Source organism: Ornithodoros turicata, chromosome 3 (genome assembly GCF_037126465.1).
Source record: "Ornithodoros turicata isolate Travis chromosome 3, ASM3712646v1, whole genome shotgun sequence".
In the NCBI taxonomy this organism is placed as follows: domain Eukaryota; kingdom Metazoa; phylum Arthropoda; class Arachnida; order Ixodida; family Argasidae; genus Ornithodoros; species Ornithodoros turicata.
In genome coordinates, this window is record NC_088203.1 from 93,687,557 (window position 1) to 93,706,361 (window position 18,805).

Below are 18,805 nucleotides of genomic sequence, written 5' to 3' on the forward strand. Positions count from 1 at the left end.
TGGTGTCCAGAAAGGTGTGCTAGTTAGTTAGCTAAGTTGTGCTGTGAAAGTTACAACAATGGCGGGTTTGTGTCACCCCTGTTGTTGTAACTACCCTCAAGCGGGTGCTTTTGGCAAAACTGCCATCTTTTCCTGGTCGCACGCCATAGAACACGTCATTTTGAGGTCATGTGGCTTTGTTTACATGTCGTTTTGCCCCTTACCGACATATTCCCGTCGTCATGAAGCCAAGAAATTGACGTATTTTGCCAGCGTAAACTATGCGGACTATGCGGTGCTTCTTCCGCAACATGGTAGCCCATTTCTCCTTAGTTTAAGTACATCGCATCGGCTCAGTGGGTCTTAACTCGCGCTCGTCATCACATCTTTGAAAGTCGTCAACAGATCGAGGCAAAACTGCGCGGTTTACCGCGAGATTATCGGAGAAAAATAATTACCGTGATCGAAAGACGTCCAAAACGTCGCGCAGAGACTACAACCGCATTGTTTACAAACAAAGCCAACTTGCGGAATGGTGACGCCTACCAAAACAATCCCCAAACATTTTGTCCGCCGATCACGGGCGCCGCCATCTTTAAGGTCACGTGTGCCTTGACGTTGCTGTGACGTACGACCAGAACCTGTCCAGGATGCATTGCCATTGCGTTCACCCAGCACGCTTTTGCCACTTTTGCCCATGACCTACTACTATACTACTACTATAGAGTAGGTCGTGCTTTTGCCCATGCTTTTGCCATTGGATGCCATCCCTGTGGCCAATCCAATCCGATCCAGTGCATTTTCATTCATTGAACGAGGAGCGCGGCGCAGTGAACGCGTCTTCTCAGGTAGGCTCATGATTCAAGTTAATTTCTGTCTACTAATATATTGTTTATTCACACCTGTAACAACCCGAAGGGTACGAAGGTTTGCTAAAGAGGCTGTCGGAAGTGTCAGAGGATCGGCGGAATCGGTAAGCCATCAGAATGCATCTGTTTAGGAGCGCGGTTTGTAGGGAGTTTCTATGACGACAGTTATCACATACGCTCATTTCGCATCTCGTACAACATAAGTCACACTCTGAACAAAGCCAACATATGTTGACAGTCTCTCGTGGTGTGTTGTCGGCTGGGGTATCACGTGGGTCATTGTAGTTGAATTACTAATATGGGAATGCTTTGGTTGCAGTGTATCATCACGGCGGTAGTTCACCGTGACATCGGACGTAGCAGGAGCGTTCATTTCAGAGAGGCCCAGAATGAGCTCGAAAGGTATGTCGCCTGTTGTCATTGCATGATGGCCCCATTATTTCGAGAATGTCACGAAGAATAACACGACAAGGCTATTATACAGAGTGCATGTTGTGTGATGCCACAGCATAAAGACAAGAAGCAGGTTATCGCCTCTGCTCTCTTAAACACGTTCCGAGCATCCTGGATAATCTGTTTTGAAAAGATCATCGAGGCAGCCTCTCGGGCAATAATTTTAGAGCAGTGTTTCTGCGAGCTACGAAAGCTGTTTGGTAATGCCGTTTTCTTACGTCCGCCTGTCTCTGTTTGACAGTGAATTCCAAGTTTTGATTCCAAAAAGCATCTTGGAAGTAACGACTTCGAACGTAGGAAACACCTCAGGATGTGATCCACCAGTATTCCGAACAAAGACTGTTCTTCTTGGCCCAGAAGAAGAACAGTTCATGTTCGAAATATATATAGGCGGTTCACATCCTGAGGTGTTCCCCACATTCAAGTTCTGTTCACCTGGATCGTAGAATCTTCTACTTGAAAAAGATGAGTTACGTTTCAGAGTATATTGTACTCTGCCTCACACATTTTTCAGAATGAAGTATTTAGTACTCTACTTGCTTGGGTTAGCTACGTGACATATGGGTCATTCCGGGCGAAATGATCCAACGGGTGCACTCGACCCCCCACAATTTTGGTTCAAAAAATTACCACCCATTCCTTACGACAGGAGAAGGCATGTATCCGAGATTTACTCGAAAATATTTGCCCGCTCAGAATTTACGCCGGGTCAACGTTTGTAAGAATGACGTAAACCATACCGGGAAGTAAGTAGACTAGTGGGCAGAATATTGCAGCTTGACAGGTGTTTGTGGTGCAGAACGAGAGAGCAGGGTTCAAATAACGTGCCAAGGTTAAAATATTCCCGCTTGTTCCACATTTGACCAGCCAAACGGACCCCATTCGCGGGGCTATTTCGTCCTGTTTTGGGCCTCGCTAAGGATACTTTCCAGATGAGTGAGAAATCCAAGAAAAATTGAGCATATTAACCACTTCCAATACCATAAGTTAATTTATTTTGAAGATTCAATTTGCAGTAGTGTTTGCTACATTTAATATCAAAGTTTGAACTTTGTTCAAAGTTCGGTGATTTCGATGCGAATTTTAAAAATGAAACGGTCGACGGGCAGCAGTAAAAAGGTACGCAGATGATAGCTCGAAATGCAAAGCAAAACATATAGAAAAAGTAAAAAATTACTTTTCCATAAGCGCGAGAAAATATTTTTTATGTCAGACATGGTACGTACGGACCGTGCGGGTATACGGACGGTGTGGGTATACTATCTCGTGGCCGTGGTTTGCAGAAGACGCCTGCCGGCTGGGTGACAGCTGTACCATAGTAGTTCTGGACCTTCCGTTTTAAAAACCCAAATTGTCTCTGTTGATATCATCTACAATTCCATCTTCGGCGTTCAGTCGTCGCAGTGAGAGAAATGCACAACGGTCCGTGAAGTGGTAATGGCGGTGGCACTGCGCTCACAGGGGAAATAGGCAGTTTTCGCCCGTTTCGACAGCATCAGCGGCAGGGGCAGACTGGCCATGGGACCCACCGCGAAATTCCCCGGTGGGCCGGTGGGGCTGGATACACATGGGCCGCTTAAGTGGGCCGCATAGTGCTAATCACTACCAGTGTCACGAGTAAATGCTTGCCTGTGCAGTACCACCTCGATTTGGTAATTTGTGCCGACGCTATCTGTGAATGCACGTTGATGCTGTGGAAGGGCGAAAACAGCCTGTTGCCCCTCAGAGCGCAAACCCACCGCCATCACGACTTCACAGACCGCCGTACCCCTGTTTCACTGCCACGATTGAACGCTGAAGAGGGAATTACAAATGATATTGTAGAGGAGGTGGTATTCCTCTACATGAATCCTGACTGGCGATGATGGAATGTCCCGGCGGGCAGATGGAGGTGGCCTCATGCAAGGACGGTGTCGGTAGAACTGGCTGGCAGGCGGAGTAGCGCGCGGCAGCAGAGGCGCGTCGTCATCGTCTTCCGAGGGCCGCCACATCATCAACACAGACCATTTCGATTCTCAAAAAGAAAGGTCCAGAACTACTACGGTACAGCTGTCACCCAGCTGGCAGGCGTCTTCTGCAAACCATGGCCACGAGAGCCGCCCGTCAGTATACCCGCACGGTCCGTATGTACCATGTCTGACATAAAAAATATTTTCTCGCGCTTATGGAAAAGTAATTTTTCTGTATGTTTTGCTTTGCATTTCGAGCTATCATCTGCGTACCTTTTTACTGTTGGCCGTCGACCGCTTCATTTTCAAAATTCGCATCGAAATCACCGAACTTTGAACAAAGTTAAAATTTTGAGATTAAATGTAGCAAACACTACTGCAAATTGAATCTTCAAAATAAATTAACTTATGGTATTGGCAGTGGTTAATACATTAAATGTTTCTTGGATTTCTCACTCATCTGGAAAGTATCCTTAGCGAGGCCCAAAATAGGACGAAATAGCCCCGCGGGTGGGGTCCGTTTGACTGGTCAAATGTGGAACAAGCGGGAATATTTTAACCTTGGCACATTATTTGAACCCTGCTCTCTCGTTCTGCACCATAATCACCTGTCCAGCTGCAATATTCTGCCCACTGGTCTACTTACTTCCCGGTATGGTTTACGTCATTCTTACAAACTTTGACTCGGCGTAAATTCTGAGCGTGCAAATATTTTCGAGTAAATCTCGGATATATGCCTTTTCCTGTCGTAAGGAATGGGTGGTAATTTTTTGAACCAAAATTGTGGGGGGTCGAGCGCACCCATTGGATCATTTCGCAATCCTCATTTGGCAATCATCATTGCAATGTTCTGTTAATGGGTATTTGAAGGAAGCCAATCTCTGTTCAGATGTTAACTGGTGTTGATGAAACCTGCCTTTAGTGTTTCAAATGTTCTGTAGGGAACAGCACCATGGTAACAGCAATGGTGCTTACCTTGAGTGCTAATTGAGTCTTTATGTTGGCTAATTTCCGTTCTCGATGCTCTCGTGCTCATGGATACTAAGTCCATGCATATTCACTCTAGGTGGCGATGCTTCGGAAGCATGGCGGCATAAACGGAAGAAACGCAACTCAAAGTACTCTGCGCACACTGATGACGGATGAGGTGGCGACATCCTTCAACTGGTGGGGCGGAGAAGGAAAAATGAAATTCTGCGACGCCATGTTCCGTGAGGTGTTTATCTCAAAGCTCAGTAACTTTTGTTTTAAAGCATCTAGAGAGAATCAAAGTGCAAGTGCAATATATTGAGTTGTAGTTGCGACGTTGATGTGAAATACCGAGTACTCCACATGCTACTTCAGAATACATGAGAGTATGATGAGTAACAGTTAATAGAATAGTGTAAAGACACAGTTGAGCCAAGCAGTGTCTGCCTAGCTGTATTTAATCATTCTTCCATCAAGTCCTTTGACATGCATGGTGTAGTAAGTATACAAACTATGTATTTGTGTATGTGCGTATGATGTATAGAACCTGACTTTTCTGAGTTATATGCCCAGACTTTTTATACTTATACCCGGTAACACTCAACGTCGACCGCCTTCCCCTAAGCAGATGAGCAACAACTAGGTTTAACCCGATATTTCCCCGAAAACTACTGGACCAGGTGGTTCCAAATTCCCCAGAACCGACGAAAAACTACAAAAGAATCTATTGTAAACACATAAATATGGTTATCAAGACTGTCAAAATAAAACTATCATGCCGAGTAAACTGAAAGTTCACACCCACATCAACCCAGTTGAACCCAATCTGAGTCCAGTTAGGGTGCAATTCACTAGGGCGAAAAACTGGGCATGTTGGTATTGAACTTGCATGGTGTACTAGCACAATGTGGCACGGACAGAAGAAGAAGAAACAGGACAGAGAAGCAGCACCTTTGGAAGTCTAGCACCTTGTGCTGTTTCTCCTTTCTCTGTCTGTGTCACGTTGTGCTAGTAGGTTAGATATAGATTAGGGGGGAAAAAGATGTAAGGTTGGAACTTTCAGCAACCATTAAAGGCGCTACCTCCTCCATTGCCAGAGATGCATAACCGCAGCACACTCCGAGAAAGCAACGAGAAAATACAAGAACACAGAAACAAAAGAAAAAAAAGGAGAAAAAGACAAACAAACACAGTCACCGTCAGATAGTTTGTGTACGGAATTTATTGTTCACATTTCATTACTGAGTCCAGTCTGGTTTAGGAAGACAACTAGTACACCACGCAGGTGCTATTCAACCCCACCACACTTGAACTTTTAAAGAAAAGTATAACCAGGTATTTACCCCCAAATTTGTTAAAAATGTAACCAGATAAAGTCAGGACCTACTTATATTTCTCGGTAAATTCAGGGGCTAAGTATCAAGTTACGCTTTGCCAGAAAACTCAGCTGTAATCGGGTTAAATTGCATGTGATGGAACCCTATTTGGTTTGAAGTCAGGCCCTAGTGACGTGTAGTGTTTCTAACAGCTAACTATTTTGACTGTTAGCTAAACTGTGCTGAATTTTAGCAGCACAGTTTGCTGTTTCACTCAGCTCTACTACTGGGTGATGAGCCACTATTGTCATTTCTAAGAATCTATAAGTTCCTGAGAGACATTGGCTATCTATCTGCAATGTAGTTTAATATGCATATTTTTATCATATCATGTCTTTGTTTATATCCCAATTTACCGAGTACAGTAGACCCTTGTCATAACGAAGTTGTCGGGACCAGAAAAAAATTCGATATAATCGGTATTTCCATAACAGCGAGAGCACCATAAATACGGTGTAATTTGACCAAAATTGCGTTGGAGCACGTTAGAACAAGTAATTTCAAGAAGGCAATGAGAAAAGCAGCCTTACAAACTTTTATTGTGGCTAGAAAAAGCTCATAATCTCATAATGCCGGGCGGTATTGCTGGGCAGGTTTCTTGAGGCACAGCATAAGGGTGTAGTCACCGCCACCGCATTCGACTTTGTTGCGTAAAAGACGAAGTATATTATGTGTCACCGCCGTCGACGGAATTTCCCGTGGTCCGTCCCCAAAGTCTTCGTTTTGACTTTTCGAACCCAACACAATGTCGACGACTTTCTAATCCGTTGTGGCACCAACAATGGGCACTCCCGCATCAACAAACGGGGAAGGAAGTGCGCGCGACTGCATAGCATATAGGTTTATAGTCTTCCATGTGAGTTGCCAGTAATTTTTTTTTTTTTTTTGTGTGTATGTATGATTACTATGCTCATTCATGCGATATTTTTCCAGCCTCCGGAGCATTTACACTTCTTTTGAGAACTTCATACTTTGAGCGAATATGTGAGCACATCCAGTTTATGTTGCCTATTTCAGGTTGCATTTGTGCTTTCTATAGGTAGGTTAGGTGGGTGGGCATTACCACCAATAATGGGGTAGATTATTGCCCCTGGCAATGAAATTCCCCAATCATCATCATAAAATAAAATTGTTGCTTTTTTTGGTGAACTTGTGCAGACTCTCCAGGCCATGTAACCTACCTATGGAAACAACAAAGGCACTCGTAAGTGTGTAACATTAATCAGGACGCTTCCCATACTCTCATTACGTTTCCTGGCTTTAGAAGGAAGTAAAAATGCTTTAATACTGGCCAATTGGAGTCACTTGCCTCTTGTTATATTGTACATGTATCACGTAAGTTATTTCCAATAAATAAGTCATGACAACGTGAATGAAGCAACCTTCTTGTGTGATAATGCCTTCCTTCCCACAATAAATCGCCACATCGACACGCTTCAACACCAAGATGTCCAAGCGTGCTGAACGGGAGCATGCATATCCATACCTGCCAACTCTCCCGGATTATCTGGGAGACCCCCGAATTTCGTTCACTCTCACGAATTGTACGGACACGCCCTCAAATCTCCCAGAAAATTCGGGCCTTGGGCTTTTCTTCTTCATTTTCCTTTAAAAGCTTCGCATACACATTCCTGAAGAATTCGAAAGAACACGTGTTTCGCAGCGTGACCATCAATGGCTTGAGGTCACGCCAGATCGGGTGCTTCATTGCATCCGTGTCTCTCAAGAAGACGCGCTATCATCTTTTTGTCAGTCCAGTTGCGTACGATAGTCATCTCCGATGGTGCTCTCCGAAAAGAAGAAATACCTGCAGGTGTTCCTCATACGTGCCGAGTGCCTTTTCACGGGTTTTCTGGTTGAGCACAACCAGCCGCGGAGTGTAAGTGACCGTGTGTGACGCCGTGACTGGTGTGGACGGACGAAGACCACTGCCATCATCGGTGAAATGTCTGTGACCGCACAACATGCAACGTTGGAGAGCCTGAGACGATGCGTTTTTGTAATTGTGGTTGAGGGAAGGAACAATTGGGCATTGTAGCCCCACCCAATAGTGGCTGCTCATGATGTAGAGGAATCGCAATACAGTGGCAATACTATTTCGGGTGCACAAAATTAATGTGTCCCCCCCCCACACACCCCTTCGCCGGGTGGGCAGTCTCCCAAATTTTGACTTCGGCAGGTCTTTGCACGTGGAGATGATTTTTTAAAGGTGTGCTCTGTAGGTCACCCGCGCTCATCGTTCTTTCGCAGGAGCTCATTTTAATCGTTGCCCAACACGCCGCAGCAAAAATAAAAGAAATATTTTGGGGGTCACTTCCGTGCTCCTTTAAGACTGACTGAGACATCCAGCTAAAGTCAACGATACTGATGATAAAAAAAAAAGATGAAAGGAATGGGGCTGAAGTAGAAAGACTGCATCATTTATTGCTCTGTCTTAAGAGACTATTCTAGGAGTCTATATTCTTTAACTCTCGTTTTTCTTTGACGGGGATTTTAAGATTGCCTCTGCAGGCCAGGTTAAGAAAAGTATTTCGTTCTTGTTTTGTTATGCTTGGGTTTCATTTAACATTTTGTTGTGAGGTTTTTGTGAGTGGATCCATGCAGCGAACCATCACTTTAACTCCGAGGTAACCAGCCTTCATGATCAGAAGTTGCCACATCCAGATCAGGAAGACTGATAGGAACATACAAGTGCACCTGTTCCATCTTTAAGCTAACGCTAAAGGCCAGCAATATAACATTGCTCGACATGTGTGGATGAAGAACAAGAAATGGCAAACGTATCTGGTTGTGCAGCCTTTTGTGTGTCACACGTGGAAAACTGTATCTGACCCAGTATAATTTTATTTTCAGAGAGTACTTTCTGACATGTCCTGGCTACCTAACAAGGGGCACCAATGCCAAGTGTTACTTCGTACTGCCGTGTAACTGTAGCGGTGGATATTTTGTGCTGCAACTTTACCGCCGGTTCTATGACGAAAGCATCAATGATACCCTGGTGCAAGCAAGGAACTACACTATAGCCAATGGACGTAAGTTGTGCTTGCTTGTTACTTGTAAGTCGTGTAAGTTCACTGTACCGCATACATACACACGCACGCACAAATGTACATGGCGATGAGTTGTTATTCTTTGCTGTGCACTCTTAAAACAGGACATCACAACGTAACACTCTGAATGCCAACCATTATCACTCCTAATTTGTGGAAAGCGCTGCAAGTAAACCTTTTGTGACAATTAACTTCGCAGTGTCACAAAAAGGCGTGCACCTGACGCTAACAAATCGGGAGTTTACGATGTCATTTGGGACCATGGTTGGCTAGGAACGTGCTGTGCGGTGTAGTTCTCTTCTTGTAGTTTCTTTGCACTTCACGGACTCATGCACCCTCTACACATCTCCACCCTTTATCCTCCATCCGTTATTTATTTATTTTGCTATAGTAGTGATGATGCCCAGTTCTGTGTGGCCAACAACGGCGAGCATATTGTGTTATTTTCTGTCATCAGCCCCCCCTTCTAAGAACATATTATTCAGATCAGGAGTTCGAGGTCTCTATATCTTATCGTCATTCACACAATGATAATCGTTCACTTCTTTTAAAAATAAACCCTGTCACAGGTAGCTTTTTTGCGTAGTCTTTCCACATGCTGTCCACCCTCCAAAACACGGATGCCTCTCTGGACGCCTACTCCTCTGTTGTCACTCGGTCTGCCGCCTGCTGGAGTTGCTCGGAGGAATAGTGCGTCCTAGGCCGACTTCAGAGGTCGATATGGCTGGCATCTTTGTATATGATATCATTCTTTCTTCTCATTTGTTGAAAATGGGAGGCGTACGTCTTATTGGGACACTTTGCGGTTATGTTAGCCGTCACAGAAAGGCGTAAGCCTTATTCACAACTTGGTTTAGAAGTGATATGGGAATCCTTCTCTGCAGTGGTTTTGTCTCGAGAGTGTCTTTTATAGTGTACCTTTCATCTGAGCTGTGTTGTACCAAACTGAAAATCTTAAATTACAACTCAGAGAAGTGACTTAAAGTAGGTCAGTAAAGGTATAAGCTATAGGGTACTACATACTGTGCTTCCCTGGTTACATTGTTCAGTGTTTCAATTTTTTTTAAAAAGAGGAATAATGTACAGGGTAATAATGTACGCCGGCATGCCGTACTTGGTTATTACTCAGTGCAGGGGGCACATTGTGTGGTCTACATATAAAGCTCATAAGGACATTCAATCATGGTAAATTTCGAAGGAATTAAGCAACGCAGCGCGAAGTTATAACGCAAAACGTGCAATTCCTGTAGTCAAAACAATCAAGATGGCAGTGTTGCGATTGCGAAGAAGAGTTGACATGCCGCTCCCCAGATGGAGACGCATCGCATATCCTGCCAGCCGGATGGAACTGCGGTTTTCATTTTGCTTTCGTGTAACTGTCGTACGTATTTTGCTTCTGAAGTGAGCAACGTGAGGAACGAAATTGCCAACATAATTAGCCAGATGATAAACAAAAAGGGATGTCGTCTGCTTATACTGAAAGGCAGTGAAATAACATTACGTGGCAATGCCTCCGCATGCCAAAGCGACACGTCGCCATATGGGGAGCTGCGTCACAACTGCACTTCGCAACGCCGCAATCTTTGCTGTTTTGACTATGGGAATCGCACATTTTGCGCTATAACTTTGTGTTGCTGTGCTCAATCTCAGCGATATTTATAGAGCCTGAAGTTTTCGGGAAATATTTTTTTCTAAATTCAGGGGGTAAAAATCGGGTAAATAAACATGTGCACTAAATTCATGCGAATTCGGGTGAAAAAACGTCCATTACGCTAAAATCGGGGAGAAATCTGGCTCAGTTATTCAAACTAACTGTAGCGGTTTGGTACAAACGGTGATGTAACTGCATTTTTCTGCCAAACAAGTAAGTTGGTGCATTCCTACAGACATCCGAGAGAGGGCAATTTGCCTGGTAAAAATCGGGTTTCACCCTAAAAAGGCAACCTTCAATTCGGGGTGCAAATTCGGGGAAGAATCGGGTAAAACCCTAAAACTTCAGACGCTAGATATTTACCATGATTGGATGTTCTTATGAGTTTTATATGTAGGCAACACAATGTGCCACCTGCATTGAGTAATTGGCGAGCATGGCATGCCGGCGCAGGTAGACTTTTATAACGTAGGACCCTGTATATTGAATTTCTGAATCGGTGTTCCTGCAATGTTCCACTGTGAGTGCCCGTGATCATCGTATTACATTGACAACACGGCACCTTTTTATGATGTTGAAACACGCTCGACTGTTTCAGCCACTTCGTTCCCGTTCTTCTTCCCTGTGCCTATGGTGGATCAGGATTACTACTACAGCCATTACTTCAGGGCTGACATCTACGTGAACGGAATGTATTTTCTCAACATGACAGACGTTAGCTTTGTTTTCAGCCCGCAGGGTAACGTGCTGATCCAGACTGACAAACCGCAGTACAGGCAGGGGGAGACAGGTAAGGTACTTTCTGCATATTTGTCCGTGGATAGAAAATTACTTCGAGGGGACTCGTTGTGTTTTAACATAAATGTAGCGTGCCAGTTTATTTATTTATTTATTTAATTACGTTAAGGACCCCCGTTGGGAGTTGGTTTTGTTCGCGCCACGAAGAAGACCTTATAGGCAGCAAGCCTTTAAAAAAATGGTGGCGATAAAAAGAAAAAATAGAAATAAAAAGTACCCCTAGATGTTCTTCCTGTATTTAATAACATTCCATCAATATGCAGACTACTATATAATAATAATAGGGATTAGATTTACACGTAAGGCTGAGTCAGCTTTTATTCGTAGCGACATGCTGCACGTACCGTAGGGTTCGACTGCGGATAATAATCTTGATGTCGGCAAGCCAACATGTTACTGACTGAGCTTCCAAGGCTGGCAACATGCAGATGAGATAGTTTCCACGGAGAGCTTGATGAGGAGAGGGTAAAGCTTGGGGAACCACGTGATGAAGTATCTGTCCACTCACAAGGTAGCAATGAGCGGGTATTCATCGACCGGGCACGGTACTTCCGTTTGGGTTCACAGAAGAAATCACGTGGTCCTAATATTGAGCTGCTGCCTCCTTATCTGGAAGAGGGACCAATGAGGTTGCTTCACGGATAATAGGGAAGCGAGGGAAACTGGTGTGCTGCGCAGACAGCTTTACCCACTTGCATAGCGTATGTGTCGATTTCGAGCGAAAAGGCTCGCAGGAGCGCTGCTTGGTGTCGAAGGCTCCTCTCTGACATACCTATTTATTTGAATGACGTTTGGGGGATGATGTTATGCCCAGCATTTTTTTTTTTTTTTCAGTGAAGTTCCGAGTTCTAGTGCTTGATGACAATTTGCTGCCGATCGTGAACCAAACGGTAGGACAAAGGTAATTTTTGATCGAATTAAGTCCTTACACACGTTTTAATGCCACTACAGGGCAACATTACAATCATGAACCCAGGCGGCCAAATCGTTGCTGAACACCTACAGGTCGACTTTGGCGAAGGTGGGACTCTATGCATTTATCTGCTCTGTCACAGTTGCATGGGACGCTTGTTCATTGATATTATAATATGCTGCGAAATATGTACTCCTTCAGGCTTGATTCAGAGAGAGTACAGGCTGCTTGCAGTGGCAACTGAAGGCTTCTGGAGCATTCAAGTTGGTGTTGCCGAAACAACCGGCTTCCAATCTTTTGAGGTCACAGCCTTTAGTACGTACCACAAACTCAGAAAATGCTATAATTATGAAACAGGCGAAGTGCGATATCATCTTTTTTTTTCTTTTCGTTTCTCACTGCAGCCCTGCCAACGTTTTCCGTCACTATTACTCCTGATCCAAACGACGTTGTGACCAACCCTACGATCCAGTACACCATTTGCGCACAGTAAGCAAACATGTTAGTGCACTGTAAGAAGAAGAAGAAAAAAAAAGGATGATGATGATAGTGGAGAAAAAAAAAGAGATGTGAGTCTGCTCACCGCGGGATAAGCTACTCCTTATCTAGTAAAGAGAGAGAGAGCAAAAAAAAATCTGAAAAGACGACTAAATTGGCGACAGTTTCTACACTCTTAAAACAAAATTCTCACCACATTGCACGGTGAAAGCCAACCATTGCAGAGAATGATAATGTTAGACTACCTAATTTCCAGGCGCACAGCGTGCTATGTGCTGAAATTCTGTTTTTGGAAGCAGGAAACCTTGTTCTCTTCCTGCAGCAGGTGGGTCTTGCCCAACGACCCCTCTAGCCCTTTGCACTCTACGATGGACTCACGCATCCTTTACGCGTCTCCACCCTTCCTCTTCCATCCTTTTTTTTTTTCAGTTTTTCTTTTCTTTTTGTTTTTGTTATAGTCATGTTCTCAAAAAACAGAACTTCATCGCATAGCAAGCTCTACGCCAGCCATGGCCATGAACGATAGGGTTATTGCTTCTGATTCGAAAAGGGAGAGAGGGGCGTACACATATTTGTAGCAGTTATCCTAAACTCTTAAAAATGAATTTCACCTCATAGCACGTTCCTAGCCAGCCATCATCTCAAATGATATCGTTATCTGCCTGGATTTGTTGAAAACGGGAGGCGTATGCCTTTTTTGTGACACTTATGCTGTTCATCATTGTCACAAAAAAGGCGTACACCCCCCGTTTTCAGCAAATCAGATCAGATAACGATATCATTTGAGATGATGGTTGGCTAGGAGCGTGCTATGAGGTGAACTTCATTTTTAAGAGTGTATATCCAAATTGCTACAAAGAGGCGTACGCCCCCCCTTGCTCTTCGAATCAGTAGCGACAACCCTATCATTCGCGGCAATGGCTGGCACAGAGTGTGCTATGCGGTGAGGCTCTATTTTGAGAGCGTGACGATGCCCACTTCCGTGTGGCCAACAACGGCGACCCGATTCTATTATTACCCCCCTCCCTCTGTGTTTGAAGTGTGGTCCTGAAATTTCTGCAAATAGTCTCCAAACTTTGCATAAACTTCCATATTGGTCCTAAAAAAGTACTAGAGGTCCTGGCTATGCATCTAGTCCCAAAGTAGACCGTGGTTACTCCTTGTTTCCTGGAGTCTGTTTGAAAAAGTGCTTCACACCATATTCTTAAAACAAAGCTTCACCACATAACACGCTCTGCACCAACCATTACACAGAACGATGTTGTTGTCATTTCAGATTTGTGGTAAGTGCCGTTTGTGACAATTACTGTGTGCTCATTAGTGTCACAAAAAGACGTACGCTTCCTGTTGTGAAGGAGTCAGAGGGAGAACATTACATCATTTGGGAGGCTAGGAGCGTGCTGCGAGGTGATGTTCATTTTTAAGAATGTATATCCAAATTGCTACAAAGAGGCGTACGCCCCCCCTTGCTCTTCGAATCAGAAGCGACAACCCTATCATTCGCGGCAATGTCTGGCACAGTGTGCGCTTCCTGTGACTGCACGATTTGTTAGAAAGCTCTCAACGAGAATGGGGTAGACAACAGGTTACAAGCGAGATTTTAATCACAGTGTAAAACAGGAAACTTTAACGATTTTTGTTGGCCGTTATGTCTGACGGTTCAGTGTCCTGTGATAGTGTATCTCTTCCTGCACTCTTAAAAACGAACTTCACCTCATAGCAAGCTCCTAGAGAGGCATCATCCCGAATGACCTTGTTCTCGCACGGGAGGCGTACGCATTATGTACTGCATAATGGCACAAAAAAGGCCGCGCCTCCCTTTTGCAACACATCAGGGGCGAGAACGATGTCATTCGGAATGACGGTTGGCCAAGAGCTTGCTATGAGAGCCCTTTTTTAAGAGTGTGAGTTCCGTGATCGCCTTATTGCTTCTCATTCGAAGAGAGAGGGACGTATGCCTTTCTGTAGCAATTATCATATATCCAAATTGCTACAAAAAGGTGTACGCCCCCCTCTCTGTTCGAATCAGAAGTGGTAACCCTATCATTTGTGGCAATGGTTGGAGGAAAACGTGCTATGCGGTGAAGTTCTGTTCGGAGAGTGTGAGGCGTTCTTGGCGTACTGTTCTGATCTATCCCGAAGTCTTGTGAGATGAAAATCACTGAGGGTACGTGCCCACCGACCATGATAGAAATTCATAGTAAATAACGTATAGGCAATGGAAAGAATGCGGTCAAGGGATTTTTTTCTGTCAGGAGCATTTGTCACATATTGGTACCATTTTTATTTAATTTCAATTGATAGAAAATAAATTTTTTAATTTCTTGATTTGAAACCTGAAATTTCCGAAGTCACTAGAAATTTACCAAGTCAAGCTAGGGCTGACGAAAAAGTGGCGGATCCAAGGACTTACTATATCCATGGATTTTCAGACAATTTATTTCAGCAATTGTCGTTACATTACAGGTGCTATACTGAGTAAAATGACCTTGGAGGAACTCATTTCCGCAAAGAAGACGTTAGTTGAATTGGGAAACTTCAGAATTCAATTGAAGAAATTATATTTCCATCAATTGAAATGAAGTTAAAATGCTACCAATATGCGGCAGATGTTCCTGACAGAAAAAAAAAATTCATTGACTGCATGTCTCTTCGTTGCCTACGATATTTACCACCCTGTTTGTGGACCACCCTGTGGATGTGACTTTCATTTCAGTGCTTATGCGTATCTCCACGGTAAGGAGGAGGACACAAGGTGCATTGCACCTTGTCGCGTCCACCTAACACTATCCATGCGTTAGGTGGATAGCGCACCTAACCAATGCGCAATTGCTAACCTAGCAATGGAAATAGTCTAAAAAAAAGTAAAGGTGCTGCTTTAGCCCTTCCCGCTTTATTGTCTCAAAAAAGCGCACGCGAGATGTGTGGCTAGACGAGGAAGTGTCTCTGCCTTCATTTGTTTTGCTTTCTTTGTGATAAGATGGTCGTCACCAGCATCAAGGTCAAAGCGGGGGAAAGAAGGGCGAAACACTGCACCTTCCACACGTACTTTCTTGCGACAATAAAGCAGGCAGGGCTACAGCGGCACTTGTACTAATTTTGTTCGACTATTTCTGTTGCTATGCTGTGCAGGGTTTTTGCTGAGTCTGTGGTTATCCGTGGAGGACTTCATATTTCTGTAAAAAAAAGTGAGGTTCACTTGGGAATTTTCATAGTTAGACTGAAAAAAACAAATTTCCCTCAATTAAAAGTTTTCCAAAGCCCTCCAAAGCCAAAGCCTAAATGGCAACAAAAGTTTCCAGAAGGTAATTGCTGAAAGTCCCACAATCTTCTGGCGACTACGTTGCCGGTTAGAATTTATTACTTTAGGTGAAACACCCTGTACAGTGAAACTTTCCTATGTTGGACACCCGCGGTGCAGCCGAAGCGTGTCCCACTTATAGAGGTGTCCGAGTTACAGAATATGAGGGGAAAAAAATGGAAAAGATCACAGCTGTGTTGCCAGAAATGTCCCCCTTCTTCAATTTATGGTCCTTCGTGGTACCTGGTGGTAGTGGTACCTCTACCCATTCTTCACTGATAATTATTACTGATTTTGGTAGATTCAATTCCGTTCAGATTCCACTCAATGGCATTACCTCTGGAGCTTTTCGAGCAGCGAGGACATGTCTCTGAAGTGTCAGCCCGCTTTTCATTGCTTTGTTGCAGTGCGCGTTCAAAGGCTCTAGACAAACCGAAGACAAGTACTCACACAAAAATTACAATGTGGACTGACAGCACTTGTTTTTGGACTCGAAAAACTAAAGCAACAAAATGCTGAGACCAGTATAGGGGGAAAAAGGGGTGAAAGTCAAGGCCACTGGCTCATTTTGAGTCTTTGGTGCAAAGATGGGCCGAGATTGAGGTAATTTGGCCAGGGTTTTGTCCGACTTAGCAGGGAAAACCCTGTCCTACTTCCGGGATAGGGAGGTGTCCGACATAGAGAATTTCGTCCCCATGTAGTTTCAATGGGAGCCTGCCTGTGCAATGAAATCTTGTCCGACATGGGGAGTTGTCCGAGGTAGGGAGATGTCCGACTTTGGAGGTTTTACTGTATATCCATCCTACAAATTAGTAATTGAGCAGGACGTGAAATCTTTCTAAGCGACGCGCATAAACTGCACTTTTTAGGTGGTTTACATGGACTAGCGCATTCTCTTTAGGTACACCTTCAGACGAGCTGTAAGAGGAATCGTGCAGATATTTGCCTCTATAGCGTACTACTACTTCGAGCCTGGCCAAATGCCCGTGGTGTACAGAGCTGACAGGGTACGCACATATCACTAGAATCATTTTAACGAACTGCCGTCGAATGAGCGTAACACTTTTTATACATCTACGCAGATCAACGGCTGCTACAATTACACCTTGAATGTCTCCCTTCTTCGAGGAAATGGTGATCAAGGGATATACTATCCCTATCCCAACTCAATCAACCTCACGACTGTTGTCACCGAGCAAGGCACAGGTAAAATCACTTTATATCGCTTAAATCACATTGGGGGTAGCATATCGCCCCTGGCGATGAAACTCCCCATTGATCATTTCAAAATAAATTGGTGTTTGATATCGTGCTTGGGCCAACCTCGGCAGGTTGAACAAGTGTAAATTATACTATGCAATACTTTTTCTCTAAATATGTGCAATTTTAACGCAGAAATTCACTGCGCAACATTCAGAAGGCCAACCGTTGCGCAGAACGACATTGTTGTCACTCTTCATTTGTAGAAAGTGCGGAGCATATGCCTTTTTGTAGAACTTAACGCAAGTGTCACAAAAAGACGCACGCCTCCGATTTTCAACGGATCAGGGGAAAGAACGATATCGATATACGGCATCGTACTGGGATGCAGGAAGCACAGTCCAAATTCCAGTAATCATCTGCCGTGTGGGCGGGCCAGGAACCACAGTGTGGTTGTAGCGCCGACAAGCTTCGTGTGGGAAAGCCTGATGTCGATGCTGAAGTGTTGCAAAAACTCTGCCCCAAGGATGGCATGAGGAACATCGGCGATCACTAAAACCAAGCGGAAAAGGTGTCTGAGGCTGATCAGTCTAAAGGTTGGAATAGACTAACATTTCACGGCCTGAAGGGTAGTGGGCGACGAGCCGTTTGCACGATCGGCGTGGGTAAGAGGTATAATGCTGACCTCAGCTCCCGGGTCCACAAAGAACCTGTGACCCGCGATCCGGTCGGAGACGAATAAATGGCGGCTGGTCCAGGGTCGTAGGCCGCCGCTATCGACCGGGCTCCGCGATTTCCTGACCAGGAGCACGGACGGCTGTGGTACGGCACATGTTATCAAGCGTGGCTCTGCAGGATGGAGCAAGGGGAGGAGGAGGACGACGGAGCCTTGGCCGTCGAGGGAAATCTAACCGAGGGCAGTGACGGCCTCGGCGAGTTCCTGTATTTGCTTCTGCAGGTTCGCCACGGCACCATCAGCGGAGCTAACAGCAGACATGGAATCCGGCCGTGACAGGTGGGTAACGGTGGGCGCTGAGTATTCAGCAATCCTGTCGGCCAACTGGGCCGGGCAGTCAAGTGATACGTCATCTGTACCGGCCAAGACTAAACGAACTTGCTGAGGCAATCGCTGTAGGAAGAGTGCCAGCAAGATTGAAGGCTGGGTAACCGCAGAATCACCAAGGAGTTGCTTTGTGTGGTGGAGCAATTGCGAAGGTCGTCGATTCGCCCAATTCCTCCTCGGAGAGGAGTTGGCGTATTCGTGACTGCTCAGTGCACTCTGTGCAAGACAGGATGGCCTCTTCGAGATGTTCGTATGGATTGTCAGGTGGCGTGGATGTAGCAGGTAAGTAATACTAGGCCAAGGATTCTAAAGGCCAGGCCCTTACACATGGATACTACGAGCCATCCCAATACAGAGCAGGGTATTTGGAGCCGAGGCCGGCCGCGCGTTTCCTTCTTGCGCATGCAAGGGCTTTCCTTCTCACATTCGGACATACATTTGCCTGCCCATCTTATTCACTCTCCAGCCAATTTCACATACATTACATCCCGCACGTGGAGGTCCTCCCACCATGCTTCCCCATGCGGACATGTAAGCAATAGACACATATAATGTACAACAGGTTCGGTAAAGGAGCAGCGGAATCCGCCACCGTTCTCCTGGAGAATGTGCCCCAAAAAACTGTTTATTTCAACCTCCTCTTTGCCTTCCCCTGTTCCCTTCCTCTTCATCCTCCAGAACATACACATTTGTACATGTGAAAATATTTTATTAATGTAAATTAAAGCCAATGGTG

At 44.9% G+C, this 18,805-nt stretch overlaps 1 protein-coding gene across 1 annotated transcript in view; it reads left to right on the forward strand.

The window, feature by feature from the left end:
• The first annotated feature begins 342 nt into the window (after positions 1 to 342).
• The window catches only part of LOC135388848 (alpha-2-macroglobulin-like protein 1), an 81,267-nt gene continuing 62,804 nt past the window's right edge, over positions 343 to 18,805 (forward strand). The window contains exons 1-12 of the mRNA XM_064618693.1: positions 343 to 827; positions 898 to 952; positions 1,168 to 1,250; positions 4,317 to 4,466; positions 8,449 to 8,627; positions 10,895 to 11,086; positions 11,929 to 11,984; positions 12,046 to 12,115; positions 12,209 to 12,322; positions 12,412 to 12,496; positions 16,708 to 16,813; positions 16,889 to 17,012. Coding sequence (XP_064474763.1) covers positions 10,927 to 11,086; positions 11,929 to 11,984; positions 12,046 to 12,115; positions 12,209 to 12,322; positions 12,412 to 12,496; positions 16,708 to 16,813; positions 16,889 to 17,012 — 715 coding nt within the window. The 5' untranslated portion in view covers positions 343 to 827; positions 898 to 952; positions 1,168 to 1,250; ... (1 more) ...; positions 8,449 to 8,627; positions 10,895 to 10,926. The remainder of the gene's footprint in view (positions 828 to 897; positions 953 to 1,167; positions 1,251 to 4,316; positions 4,467 to 8,448; positions 8,628 to 10,894; positions 11,087 to 11,928; positions 11,985 to 12,045; positions 12,116 to 12,208; positions 12,323 to 12,411; positions 12,497 to 16,707; positions 16,814 to 16,888; positions 17,013 to 18,805) is intronic.